The sequence below is a fragment of the Spermophilus citellus genome (genome assembly GCF_964194105.1).
Source record: "Spermophilus citellus genome assembly, chromosome: 4".
NCBI lineage: Eukaryota > Metazoa > Chordata > Mammalia > Rodentia > Sciuridae > Spermophilus > Spermophilus citellus.
Genome location: NC_138185.1, coordinates 110,933,765 through 110,948,338, shown reverse-complemented (window position 1 = coordinate 110,948,338; position 14,574 = coordinate 110,933,765). Strand labels below are relative to the sequence as shown.

At 36.0% G+C, this 14,574-nt stretch overlaps 1 protein-coding gene across 4 annotated transcripts in view; it reads right to left on the bottom strand.

The window, feature by feature from the left end:
- Nucleotides 1–276: 276 nt before the first annotated feature.
- UACA (uveal autoantigen with coiled-coil domains and ankyrin repeats) overlaps nt 277–14,574 on the bottom strand; it is a 109,048-nt gene continuing 94,750 nt past the window's right edge. For all 4 annotated transcript variants that reach the window (XM_081289547.1, XM_081289546.1, XM_081289545.1 and 1 more), the window contains 4 exons: nt 10,347–13,073; nt 8,694–8,846; nt 6,336–6,401; nt 277–3,452 (listed from right to left, as the gene is read on the bottom strand). In XM_081289547.1, the coding sequence (XP_081145673.1) occupies nt 3,381–3,452; nt 6,336–6,401; nt 8,694–8,846; nt 10,347–13,073 (3,018 nt within the window). In that variant the 3' untranslated portion in view covers nt 277–3,380. The remainder of the gene's footprint in view (nt 3,453–6,335; nt 6,402–8,693; nt 8,847–10,346; nt 13,074–14,574) is intronic.

Here is a 14,574-nt window from a genome sequence, read left to right as displayed (position 1 = left end):
TTGATTAAAAAAAAAAAATCTGTACAATCTTGACTCACTTGAGCCAAAGGTCAATACAGGTAGTAAGACCAGAAACCATGCTAAAAAGCAGGTTAATATGTACCTAGAGACACTGATCTGCAAGGTTGTCTCAAAACATGAAAAAGAGTTGAATTTCCAACGACGTAGTATCAGATCCAGCTTAGCTGGGGACATCACTGAATGAAATGGGAGTTGAAATGACTATTCTACATTCCATTTTCTATTTAGTGTACAATCTATTTTCTGGTGCAAACTCTGTCTTATTCATCTGTTGTTTCCCCCCCCCCAAATTAACTTATGATATTTAGGGGGTGAAGTAAGATCTAGATTCTTTTCTTCTCTGCCAACCATATGCTGCTGTATTTTACATGTTCATCACAGGCAATTCCTCTCCAAGCCAGATCTTGCTGTAAGAGTACTGCCATTCCATTACTTTGGTGAACATACATAAAGAAAAAAAAATCACCACAAGGTTGCAGAATTCTGGATGAGGAAAGTAAGGAGGCAATTAGTTTTTGTTTTTTTTTTTCCACCAGGTGAAGCAAAAGTCAAGAGAAACTCACAACTGTTGAGTCAAATTTGGCATACATGTAAGTGGGTTCTGATACAGCATCATGAACCCCAAAAGTTAATTTGAAACTCTTCCCTTTCCAACTTTGAAAAAAGCAAGCTGAAGAACAGGAGCCATTCAGGCAGGTAAGGTTCTTGTTAGAGAAAAGCTGGTAACACTTGGGGGAAAATGCTTTTGTTCTAAAGCCACAAGATTTTTAAAGCAGCAACGAGCCAATGCATTTAGAAAAACAAAAATAAATAAACTGTATAAAATTTGGTTAGGGTCAAGAGAAAAGGTTTCAAATAAAAAGCAAGCCATAGGAAAGACTGTTAGCTTTTTGTTGCTATGGGAAAATGTCTGACATAACCAACTTTAAAAAATAGGAAATGTTTATTTGGGCTCATAGTTTCAGTCTATGGATGCTTGGTCCTGTTGCTTTCCGGCCTGTGGTGAGGTAGCACACCATAGCAGAAGCAGGGCCGCAGAGGAAACTGCTTACCTGATAGTAGTCAGAAAGCATAGAGGAGGGAGAAGGGAAAAGGGAGAGAGACCAGAATCCCAGTCTCTCTTTCCAGGGTATGCCCCAGCAATGATCTAACTTCCTTCCAGTAGCCACCCCCTCCCCCAAGAGTCCCATCACTTCCCAATAGCACCATAGGCTGGTAGCCAAGCCTTTAGCACATGGGCCTTTATGGAACATTTAAGATTCAAACCATAACAGACTAAGCTAAATTTTAGAACAATGCAGGTATAGCTAGTGATTAAGTCACTATAATTTAAAGTGTTTATTGCATGAATATTTGATTTTAATCATAACACTGACCCTCAGTCAAAGAATTAGCTTTTCTGATGAAGCAGGACTGATAAGAGCGATAAGAGAAACTAAGGATTAAAGGATAAAAGACTGCACTGCAGCAGGAATTCAGTCATTATCTCAGAGGGCACCTGCAACATTGTAGACAATAATTCTCTGAATGTGTCCCTAAATTCAGTTCTCAGTCTTTCTGAACACTGAATGCAGAGAGATTAGCACTATCCATTATCTATGTCCTACTTGTTTACTAAATAAAAGGCTTTAGTTATCAGTGTTATAAATGCAATCTCTGCCTTTCATATCAAAAGGTGAGACAACAGGATTAGCTTAAAAGGATTCTAGACAGCTAACTGAAAATGATTACCATTCTGAATTTTGACCTCATTTTCTACTCCAAATATTCAAAGATTGGAAATGAACTAGTTCCAAATTTTTATAAGGAGTGGGTTCACAACAATACTCTACAGAAAATATTTTATTGATGGTTGAAGACAAAATACACATAAAGTTCCCCTCCCGCCCTATTAAGAAAAATACAACACTGAATTCAAGTATTCAGTCTAGAACTTTGCTCCACTGTTGAGCTTCAATGGTGACCTAAAAGTCACTAAACAGAACTCAGGATAAAAGACAACAATGTATATAATTAAAGAAATCAGATATTGCTTATGTAAACTATGTGTCTACCTAGGGAATTAAAAATAAATCCAATTCTGATTTTTCACCATTGTTTCTATACTGAAGAAATACAGTGGCTTATTCTTTGGTTTGAGAAGCTATTCTGATGGTCCTTTTTCCCCATTATGCAGAGATGGGATAAACATGTCTGGTTCAGGATAGTGAAAGACTTTGCTAAGGCACATTTTGCAATTAAAGAAAAGTCAGCCAAAATGATCACTTTGTTCAGCTATGTGCTAAATTTTTGGTCTGAATGGTAAATAAAATATTAATAAAAATAACATATAAACTTTCCTTAATGAGATGTAATCAATAAAAACGGTTATATCATTTACTATAAACATGTCCTATTTCATTATTTTCTTGCTCTCTATAAAGTTTACTGTTATTGCACTTTTGTCTAACTTAAAATGTCTTTGAAAATCAATTCTCTAATACTAATTTTGTATTTCACATTATTAATGTCATTAATATAATTTTCCTATAAGTATGAAACATCTGGAGGATGCATGTATAATGAGTGCTTGATATAATACAGCAGCAAATGTCAAAGTAACTGCTCAAAAAAAGTCTATAAATTTTTTGACACTTTAAAATCTAGCATATCATTTTTCTCCAAATACTGTGGTAACAAAAGGCACCACAGGTTTAAAAAAAAATTAAGACATCATTGTAAAGATTATGTAGGAACTTTATTATAAATTCCTGAAATATTTTACCCCTGTGTTTAATCTAAATGTAACTTAGCACTACAAAACATTTATGAAAAGAAATTTACTTTAAAAGGCATAAAAATTATTAGCATAAGAAAAATACTGTACCTCCAAAAGAAGTTAAAGTCTCTCATTAAGTTATCTCAATAAAGATAGAACTTGGCCAGCCAAGTTACTATGCATGCCTTAAAACTACATGAGGCTCAGGATCAACTAAAAGATCTTTGATACTCTTAAAAGTAGTCACCAAACAAATTAATTTCTCTTAAATAAATCTTTAAACAAATATTCCTGCCTAACCCCTCTTCATATGGAACCACTCAGATGGCTCATATTTTAAGTAGCTCAAAGGTACGTAGTTAGTCCAAGGCAAAATGTTATGTGGTTTGCAAACTGTAAAAACATAAATAGAATATAAGATTTAACTTGATATTGAAAAACTCAGTAACATACTCATCTAATTAAAAAAAACCCTATTAACGGAACAAAATATATTTTATTTTAATTCCAGTAGCAGAGTCAGGCCCAGAAGAGTCAGAGTTGCACACAGAATGCTCAGCACCAGGAGGAGAAGTCAGACTGGAGCTGCTCAGTGCTAATGCTAGCACACAAGCCCCTGCCGCATCTGAATGATCTGTAGTAAGGCCGCCTGAACATCTTCATCCATGTGACCCTGAGAGAAAGAAACGTTTCATGTCATCATTGTTTACATAGATAACGAAAGTCAAAGCCTTTATCGCAGGGCCCAAGAGGTTGTGACTGACCACATGCTAAACCTCACCATGCTAAACCATGCTAACCCTCACCACTGTGATAGGCTACAGGAAATAATGGAAAAGAAAGAACAGCTCTATTGTGAAAATTTTTAAAAAGTCAATAAGTAGTATGCACTAGTTGATTTTAACATCTATTACAGAAAACAAATGGACAAGCTTCTCACTCTTTTTTAATAATGGCTTTAAATGGTTGGGTAGCTTAAGGTCCAAATGAACAAAGTCAACTACATATTTGTGTTATTGTTGTTGCTGCTACTGCCACTGTTGAGGATTTTTTTCTTTTTAAATTTTCTAAATAATTGAGGGGAAATAATACTCACATTATAGTTTTCATATGAAATGTGATCAGAAAATAAATATCACTTTACAGCTTGCTTTTTTACTTAGTGTCATAGACATCTTTCACTAGAGCTACTTAATTAATATTTGTATAATTTCTCTTTGTATTAAATTTCTTTACCTATTCCCCTAAAGATGAAAATACTTTAAATGTATTTCCAACCTTTACAGACAAATATCTAAAGAAATTGCTGGGTTGAAGAGCTGATTCATATTTTAATTTTGTGAAGTACTACAAAAGTTCCCTTTTAGGGAGATTATAACAATTTATACTTCCATCCATACAGGATATAAATGCCTATTTCCCTCACACTTTGGCCAACACTATGGGTTGTCATCTTTTAATATGTACCAATCCCACAGATTAAAAAAAAAAACAATGCCCTTTGTTCATTTGTATCTCCCCTGTTACTGAGTAGGTTGACCATCATTGTACATGCACAGTGACCTTTTTTGGGGGGTCAGGGGGAGGGTGCAGGTGGGAGGTACTGGGGATTGAACCTAGGAGTGCTATACCACTGAGCTACATCCTCAATCCTTTTTGAGACAGGGTCTTTCTGGGTTATTCTGGAAGCTGGTCCAGAACTTGAGATCCTCCTGCTTTAGCCTCCCAAGTAGCTGGAATTACAAGTGTATGCCTGATGTGATTTGTATTTTAAAAGAAACACTTTATCCAGGTGTGCTAGTACATGCCTGTAATTGCAGCTATTAGAAGCTGAGGCAGAAGGATCAAATAACACGCTTTGTCTCAAAAAATAAAATAAAGAGGGAGAAAAAAATCTGAGATTGTAACAAAGTGATAGAGAACCCGGGGTTCAATCCAAGTACTAAAGAAAAGAAAAGGAGAAAGAAGAAAGAAAGAAAAGGAAGAGAAAGAATCAGGGAGAGAAGGAGGGAGGGGAGGAGAGATTTTAAAAAGTAGAAAGAGACTTCATTAAATGAGTCAATGTGGTGGGCTTTCAACAATCCTCTACTTCTTTTTTTCTTTTTTCCTTGTTGAAATACTTGAATAGGTTTCAGCACAACGCTTCTATTAATATAAAGTTTTGCCTCTGAAATCTGTTTTTATAACAGCAGGATGCTTAAATTTCAAACATTAGCCACAGTTGACTAAACTGAATTCTTAGTTAACTTTATGATGCCAGAAGGCAAGACTATTTCAAATGCCAATTGCTTTTGTTATGTTTCATTAGGACTCAGTAGAAAATAATCTCAAATTTCAGAAATGTAGATTATACTAAGTGGAAAGGCTTGTTAGTTTGTTGCATCTTTCAGTGAGAGCAAGCTCCTCCTCCTTTGGCCAAAACCAGTGTGCTTTACATCCTCTATAACACAGATTTTCTATGCTCTTCTACCATTCTCCTCTAAACTTCCCATTCAGGTGTCCACATACAGTTTTTTCTAATAACTACAATAAACTTTGAAATCTCAGGTTATCCTCCATCTACTCAAAAGATGGCAGTACGGATGCCTTTTTTTATTAGACCGTTCATTCTTTTTCAGCGGCTCCCCCTCCACCTACAGAAACAGTAGGACTTTTGATTTTAGGAATTTGATATTATAAAGGACTTCTCTTTTTATTATTTTATCTAGTTCTCTTTTTAAAAGTGGTCTTCATTTGAAATTTCCTCTCAACACTCATTCCCCCCACCTTTTTAAAAATTTTAACAGTGTGCTCTAACACCCTTCAAATCCAAATAATTCCTAGTATCTCACTTGTCACTCTAACATTTGTCTCTTGTAGTACACACATCTTCCTGAGAAATCTATTCTGAGAATTTTAGAGATGCTGCTCGTGCAGTTTTGGAGATGCTGCTCATACAGAGCATTAAGAATATATTTTAATATGCTAAGTATTTCCTTAATATGATCTAAAAAGAAACAGTGTTCTCAATATACCCCTAAAGAAGAAAATTTGGAAGCTTATGCTTCAATAAATTTAAGGCTCAATAAATATGATAGTCTCTTAATAGACCAAGTTTTCTTTACTTATCACTATTCTACGAATGCCCTCTTTGTCCTCTTCATACTTCTCTAGTATTTTCTACATTTCAAAGAAATACTCCTAAGCTACCAAGAAACATATGAAGCCCTTTCCACTCTCCTCTTTCAGCTGACAGCCACGTGTGGATGTCAAGGCTTTATCTCCAGCTAGCAACACTATTAATGTGCTCTGCCATCATATGTTGCCAAACTGTCTAAAAAATGAGTGACAAGCAGATGGAGACAACACTAAATTTAAGTAGCTGTGTTGCCATATAGCTTTGTAAATTTTTCTGGGAGATATGCAAGCCATGATTAAAAGAAACACAATTATTTTTAAATAAGCATATGGGACACAGCTACTTTAAACATCAATTACTTTTACATGAATTTACTTGAAAATAAAAGCTAATTTTCTCTCAAACAATACCCTTTCTAACAGAGCAATAGTTCTTCACCTGTGCAGCACTAAGGAGGTGTGTCCGATAAATTGCGATTACTTCTTGGTGCTGTCTGTCGGCATCCTAGAAATATGGAAAGATGGGACATATCAGAATATCAGCATTTACATTTCTAAACTTGTGGAGGCTTGTGACAATGCTCTCCTCCGGCTTGATGCTACAAAATAGCAACCTATCAAAGGACTTCTGCTACTCTTCTTAGAACAAACCACCTGGGACCTACCAGACACTGAATTCCATAACGTGAAAGAAGATAAACTTCTCTAATGAATGTGCAAGAATACTCATCATGAAAGCAATACCACTTATCCTAGGTAACATGAATTTACTGTCTTGGTTTACATATACTGCATGAACTTGCCAGACACTTATCAACTTGTGCTTTGGATTATTGGCTAAATTCTCATTTTATCTCCCTGTCACCAACCTGGGTTCCCTACCATGCTTCCAAGACTGAGGTAGCTCTTAACCTCACCTCCTTTTAGTTCAAACACTCCGAGTGGCACTTCTTTATGTATAAAATGACTCATCAGCTTGGTTCTTAAAGTCCTCCACAATTTGGCTTCATATATTAGCCTCAAGATTCAGGCAAGGCATTTTTTTGTTTGTCTGTTTTTTCAATTGCGCTGGGCCATGCCACCTTACACTCCTTCTTCATGGCTCTTCACCCTATTTCCTTTTCCTAGAAGACCCTCTATTTTCCTTATGCCTACCAAACACCATCTATTTTCTGAGTTCAGGCCAAATACTCTCTTCTTGAAACAGTCTCCCACTCCACCAGTAATTATTCCTTCCTAGGAAACAAGGATGCTTTGAATGTGTCCCCCAAAATTTCTGTGTTAGAAACTTAATTCTTAATGCAACAGTGTGAAGAGTGGGGAATTCTCAGAGGTGATTAGATCATGAGGACTCTACCCTCATTCATGGTCTAATGTCACTATCACAGAGTTGGATTACTAGAGTGGGGTCCTGATGAAGAATGAGTTTCACCCACACATGATGCCTTCTGTCCTGCTTTTACACAACAAGAAGGCCCTCATCTGCAGCAGCCTCTTGACCTTGGACTTCCCAACTTCCAAAACCACAGACCATATAAATTACTGTTCATTAGACATTATCTGGTCTGTTATTTAGAGTTATAGCAACACAAATAGATGAAGACAGAACCCTGTCCTTCAGAATCTGGTATTACATTCCTAATTCTGTATCTGACATTTCTCATTTAGAGGTTGGAAGACCCCACTGCTTCAGGCCCTATTGTGAGGCATACACATTATAGTAGGGCATGCACGGGGGAACAAACTCTTTACCTCATAGCAGGACAGAGAGGAAGGGACAGGCTGGGGGTCCCAGTATCCCCTTCAAGGACACACTCCTGATGACTGGAAGACCTCCCACTAGGCCTCACCTATTAAAGTCTTCACCATCTCCCAAAAGCAAGGAGCTGGGGACTGTCTTTAACACATGCACCTCTGGGGGACATTTCAAATCTAAATTATGAGCAACAACTTCTTTCTATTCAAAACCAATTCATAACCAAATCCTACAGAATAGGAAAACATTGGCAACAATTTGCATTTGACTAGGTCATGCTTTACTTTGCATTCAATGTGTACTAGCTCAATTAAAAATGTGAACAAGCTGGATGCAATGAGGCAGGAGAATCATAAGTTCAAAGCCAGCCTCAGCAACTGAGCAAAACCCCAGACAACTTAGTGAGACCCTGATTAAAAAAAAAAAAATTTAAAAAGGGGCTTCTCATCCTATTTTATGGATGTGGAAGCCAAAGATTAAAGGGAATGTTCCATGCCACTCACTTTTGAGTTGCAGGACTAACACCAGAGCTCCCATCTTTAAGGACTTCTAAATCCAGATACCTTCTTTAAAGTTATAAAGCATAAAAGCACAGGAATTCCTATTTTTGTTCGGAAGGATAGAAGATAATGAAAATCTCCCTTAGGTTAGTAGACCAATATTTTAGAGCACACACTGCATGAGAAAGATGCTAGATTGGAAACTGGTCATCCCAAGTTTAAATTCCAGCTCTATGATTCCAAACATGAAGTATTTTAATCTTTGTTTTCTTAAGAATCAAACAGTGGGAATAAAATCTGTTTGAAGAGTACTGATAAAGACAAACTTTATATTTAAAATAAGTAAAGTATTTAAGGTAGTGCCTGGCATATATTAGGCACTAAATAAATGATATTATTATGCCCCCAACAGAGGTAATTTGGGGCAAAAATGATTACATTCTTAGATGTGAACACAGCTACAAATCCATTTGCTCTCCAGAAAAGTCTTACACACAAACTAAGACAGCTGCCAGCCAAGGCCTGTATGTCTGGTACTCACAGCCAGCTGCTGCTGCAGGGCCTTCACTTGGTGCTGAAGAGTGTCAATCAGTTGGCTCTGCCTCTTGGTGGGGCTGCCACTTGTGTATGTGAGTTGGGAAAGGCCATTGAGCGCCTGTTTTAGTCTTTCTACATCATTAAGCAATTCAGTTATCTTTTGAAAAAGAGAAAAAAGTCATGGTAAATGCATATCATCTACTTATTCTTTATAACAAACATCTTTGTACAGAAATCAATCCTTACTTGAGATATTTATTCTTTTTTTGCCAGAAAAATGAGGTAGAAATATTGCAAAGATCATTATCAACAATATATACAACATATTATTTGCATTTCTTTGATTTAATTCCTCTCAGTAAATTTCTTAGAAAAGTATCAAATTAAAGAATATAACACATCCTAAGATTAAGAATGAACTTAGTCTTAATTTCAAATAATAAAAAAGGATCTATGAAGGTACAGAAACTATCTTCCAGGCAATGTTTGAAACAGAAAGAGAGGCATCTCCATCTGACAAAGTGTAAAAAGTAAAAGAACACAGCTCATGTATTTCTAAAATTAACTTGTGTACCCTGTTCTTTATGGAAGTTGTATTATTAAGACTACTTTGTGTAAAGAAAGAAAGAAAAAATAGGGAGGCTCTTTAGAGAAGTGGAAAGAGCACAGACTTTGAAGTCAGACTCGATGTGGAAAGTTTAGCTAATTTCCTTTATTTTTCTGAGCATTGAAAGGTGAAAAACCTTTCATAGTCAAGAAAATCAATGAGGTCATAAATATATACCTAGTACATGCTCAATAAATGACAACATGTACTATTAAACTATATGCTATCATATTCATAACCACTTCCAAACAAAGTTAGAGAATTTACATTCTGAATTATATGGAAAGATGTGCCAGAATTTGTACTTATAACTCTCTAATGAGGAGTGCTGGGTCTGAATCTGCTTTTACTCATTGCTAGTTCCTAGCAGCTGCCATATAGAAGGCACTTAATAATGACTTGTTGGTTAGATAAAACTGTAATCAATCTTCAGCTCATGTCCACAGCAGAAATTATGTGACTACCGGTTTCAAAATATTGTTGAATACCTATTCTGTAAATTGTACCATGAGATTGAAAGAGAAAGAAAATTAAGTTATAAACCCTGCTCTTCAAAGCTGGTTGGAAAGATCAGTCACACAATTCTAATGCAGTAATACAAATGTTTTAAATGCATGGAAAAGCCAAAACAAAATATGAGTTCTAGAAGATAAACCCTTTACTGAAGCCTAGAGTGGACAGGATAGGCTTTAGGAAGGAGAATAAGGGGCTAACAAATGTACAGTATTCAACTCAATAAGAAAGGAGGGGCACTACATACTGGCCCCACTGAATTCTGACTATTCCTCTAGGAAGCCAGTGAATCACAGTATTTTTTCAACTCTTAGATGTACTATCCAAGGAACATTATGAAAAATGCTTTTGATTTTTGTGGGTTTTTTTTTCAATTCAGGATCTTCTGCACATCAATAGTCATAACAAAAAGGGGGCACTTATTTAATAACTTTGTCAGCTTGTCTGTGGAATTCTATGGTAAAAAATTCCATTCTACTCTGGCCGTCCTGCTCTGGGGTTTTCAGTGCATAGCCACACAGACTATACTGTGCCTACCTTATTATCTTTTGCTTCAATTTGTTTAGCAGATTCTTGAATTCTTCTCTGTAACTCTGTGATTGTTGTTAAGGACTTATCACATCGTTCCTTCTGATCCTTGATTTCTTGCTCAATGCTGAAATGTACTAAATCCTTTTCATCTTTCTTCTTTTTGGCATGCAAAACCTCTTCACATACTTCATCATACTTTCTATTGAGATTGGCCAGTTTTTCATTTAAATTAGAAATCTGAGTCTCCAAATCACTTTTTGTTGCTTTATATTTAGACAAATCAACTACCTCTCTCGTCTCTAATTTCTTTAATGCTTGTTTAGTGTTCTGAACCTCGGTCTGGAGTTTAGAGACTTCTTCAGTTTTGTTTTGGCTTTCTTCTTCCTTTTTTCTCAAGCTAATTTTCATGATTCCAACCTCTTTCTCAAATGCTTCCTTAATCTGCAAATGCTCCGCCAGGGGTACTGAAGAGTTCTTTTGATTCTCCAACAGCTGATGCAGTTTGGTCACCGTCTGTTGCTCTTTCTCAAAACACCTTTGCTTATTCTTCAGTTCTTCCTTTAAATTCTCAATTGTGCCATTAAGAGACTTTTTCAGAGCCTCAACCTGTTCCAATGGAACATGCTGTTTTTGCAAAAGATTTTGTGCTGCAAGGATCTCCGAACCCTGTCTGGCATTTTCTTCCATGAGCTTCTCTTTCTCCTTCTTTACTTCAGTGTATTTCTGTGACAGGTCTTTTAACTCTTTGTTTAGCTCTTCTGTTTTTCTGCTTAATGCTCTTTCAGTTTCACGGGAATTCACCATTAGAGCACTCTTATCCTTTAACTCTTTCTGAAGGGCGAAAATCTCCTTCTTTAATTTGTCATTCTCTAGCTTGCTTTTCTTGGCCTCTTCTTCTCTGACAGTACACTTCTGTGTCTGCTCTAATAGCTGTTCTTTTAGTTCTTTCTCTGTCACTTTGAATTTTCGCTCACACTCTTCAAAGCTGATAATTGGGGCATATTTTAGCTTGATGCATTCTTGTATTGTATCAAGTTCCTTCTTCTGGGCTTTAATTTCAGCATGCAGTGTCACAATCTCTTCCTGGCCTTGGTTGTACTTGGTCAGGATCGCAGCATTAGCGTCCTGCTCCTTCTTTAGGCTCTGGCTCATAACATGCATCTTTCCCTCATGTTCTTCCAGGCTGATGTACTCAGCTTTTATTTGATTCTGAGTGTTTTCCAGGTTTCTTTTTAAAATTTCATTCTCATCCTTTATTTTTATGAATTCTTGATTTATACCTTCAAAGCTTTTCTTCACATCAAATAGTTCTCTGTTAGTTTTATCTAAAGAGTTATTCAAGGCAGTCTTAATCTCTTCGTGGGTTTTGGCTGGTACATACTGGCTACTCAGAGTCTTTTTCAAACTCGTGTTTTCAGACATGAGTGCATGAATTTTCTCTTGGTCTTCACCACATTTTTTATTAAGTTCAGATTGCTGTTTTTTAAGTTCAACAATATTGGATTTCAGAGCCATTATCTCTTTTTCATGTTTCTCAGGAGGTATAAACACAGTTTCCAGGTGGCTAACATTCTTACTTAATCTGTCATTTTCCATCAGCAATTTCTCTGTCTCCAACTTCTTCTCTGTATATTTCTGTGTTACATCTGAAAGCTTTTTATTCAAATCATCAATATTTATATCATGTGACTTTTTCATTTCTTCACTTACCTTTAAAGGAACATAATGATTTTTCATTTCAATTGTTAGATTATGTACTTGCTGGCTGAGGAGCTTCTTATCCAGAGAAACTTTTTCAACTTCCTTTTGTAGTGCCTGGTTTTTCAGTGTTAGCTCAGTGATCTTCTTTCCAAGCTCTCCTGACTTTTGTTCTAACCTGCTCTTGAGCTGCTCATGTTCCTCTGGTCTCACGTGTTGGGCGAACTTGGCCCTAATGTTCTCAAGTTCTCTCTTCAGCTGTCTAATTTCGCTAAGTGATTTTTCATATTCTCTTTCCATCTCTGCCAGTTTTTTTGCTTTCTCACTCACTTCATTTGATAATAAGCTCTTCATGTTTTCAAATTTTTCTGTTGGAATGGAAAGGGCCACCTTTGCTAACAATTCTTTTAACTGGCATTCCATCTCCATGACCTTTCTTCCTTTCTTCTCTCGTTCCATTTCACACATACTAAATTCCTTCTGCAATCGCTTATTTTCTTCTATCAACCTACCTTCATCCCTCTTAAACTGTTCTACTAACATCTCATTTTGTTTGATTTGGTTTCTTAACTTTCCCACTTCTGCAGATGCGCCTTCATATTTTGCTTTCATGTCTTTCAGCTGATCCTTCAGTTCTTCCATTATTCTGTGATTCCCTGTGGCTGCTTCACTGGTTAGATGCTCTTTAAGGGCAAGAAAATGGGTCTGCATTTGTTTCACTTTACCTTCTGACTCGTACATTCTCTTCTGCACATCTTTTAATGCATCTTCTAATTGCTTTATCTGTTCATCTGAGTCCTCCTTGACCCTTTCACATTCTAATGCTAAGGCTTTGCACTCTGCCACTTTGTGAGCCAGTTCATTTTGGAGCTTGAGTCGATCTTGCTTTGCTGAATCACAGAAGGTTCGCATTGCTTCTAACTCTTTCTTTAAAATTTCATTTTCAGAGTATGAGGTTTGACTGGGTAAAGATAGCTCCAGTGGTCTTAACATAGATCTGCTTTGCATATGAGCTGGCATACCTGGGGAAGTACACTGAAAAGGAAAACAAGGCATCAATCACAAAAGTCTAAAGAAGACAAAGACTTCTTATTTGCCAAACTGTAGAAAAGGTTGCACATCATCAGGAGTCAAAGGGTTTTTCAGAGTAAGTAGGTATGTTGAGGACTAAAAATCACATCACTGATTTATACGGCAAGAAAATCAGTTTTGAATATGATTTTTTTTAACATACTCAAAATATTTTGGGAGTTCTGTATGCTTGAATCTATTTCTGGCAGAACAAGAAAGAAAAATAGCTGTGGTCTCTGGGCTCTATTTTCTCTTTCTTTCCCCATTCATAATTCCTACCTATAAAACAAAAATATCAATTTTATCAAAAAATATTTACCTCTATGTTTTATGATATATAATGTACTAAGAATTACATATTATTTAGCAGCTTCTGGATTTTTTTTGGTGGGGGGGTACTTGAGGGTTGAACCCAGAGGTACTTAACCACTGAACTACATCTCCAGCCCTTTTTATGTATTTATTTTTTATTTTGAGACATGGTCTTGTTAAGTTGCTTAGGGCCTCATGAAGTTGATAAGGATAGCCTTAAACTCATCATCCTCCTATCTCAGTTTTCTGAGTTGATAGAATTAGAGGTATAAGCCACAGTGCTTGGCTTACATATTATTTAACTTCTAATAAGACATATGACTTCTGAGTACCCTTACTGTTCAACTCTGAAATAATGTTCTTTAAATTTTAAAAATACCACCAAAATAAACCCAGCTAGTATAAGAGCTGTCAAAAGAATGTCAACTCACAAAAAGGAATCAAGTTTTCTTAGGAAAATAAATTAGAATATAGCACATAATAGTCATATAAAATTTGAAGGGTACCTTGTTCCCTCTCTTAAGTGCTGACAAAAAGAGGAAGTATAATTAAACTTCTGAGTGAAATAGTTCAAATACCAGAACATGCAATCATGAAGGACTAAATTTAGCTATTTTTATTTTCTCAATATAGCCTATTACAATAAAGGCTCTTTACAAGTACTAATTCATTGATAAAAGCCATGTGTCATGAACACATCCTATTATTTTAATGGGCAGTTAAATGAAAACTGTCTTCTTCTGAAACAAGAGAAAGAAAATTGACAACATGGAATAATTTCCTAGCCTGGATCTGCTGCCAAATTATCCTTTAATTTATCAATTATCTTTAGACTTATAGCTATTTTAATTGCCCCCAAAATTACACACACATCTTCACAATTTATATGCCTATTTTATTAAAATCACGTACTTACCTAATCTTAAATACTGGTAAGTTGATAACCATTCCTTCCACTTAGATGCTTAGAATTTCCCACCTTAAAGAGGCCTTACACTTTACCTAGGTCTACTCACTCTGACTGTACAAAAGAAGGTATATAAAAGCCTTTACAGCCCAAATATACATCAGTTCTACAGGCTTTAGAAGGTGCTAGAAATACAAACCTTAAACGTACTGGAAAATAAGGACCTGAAGCAGATAGATAAATAAG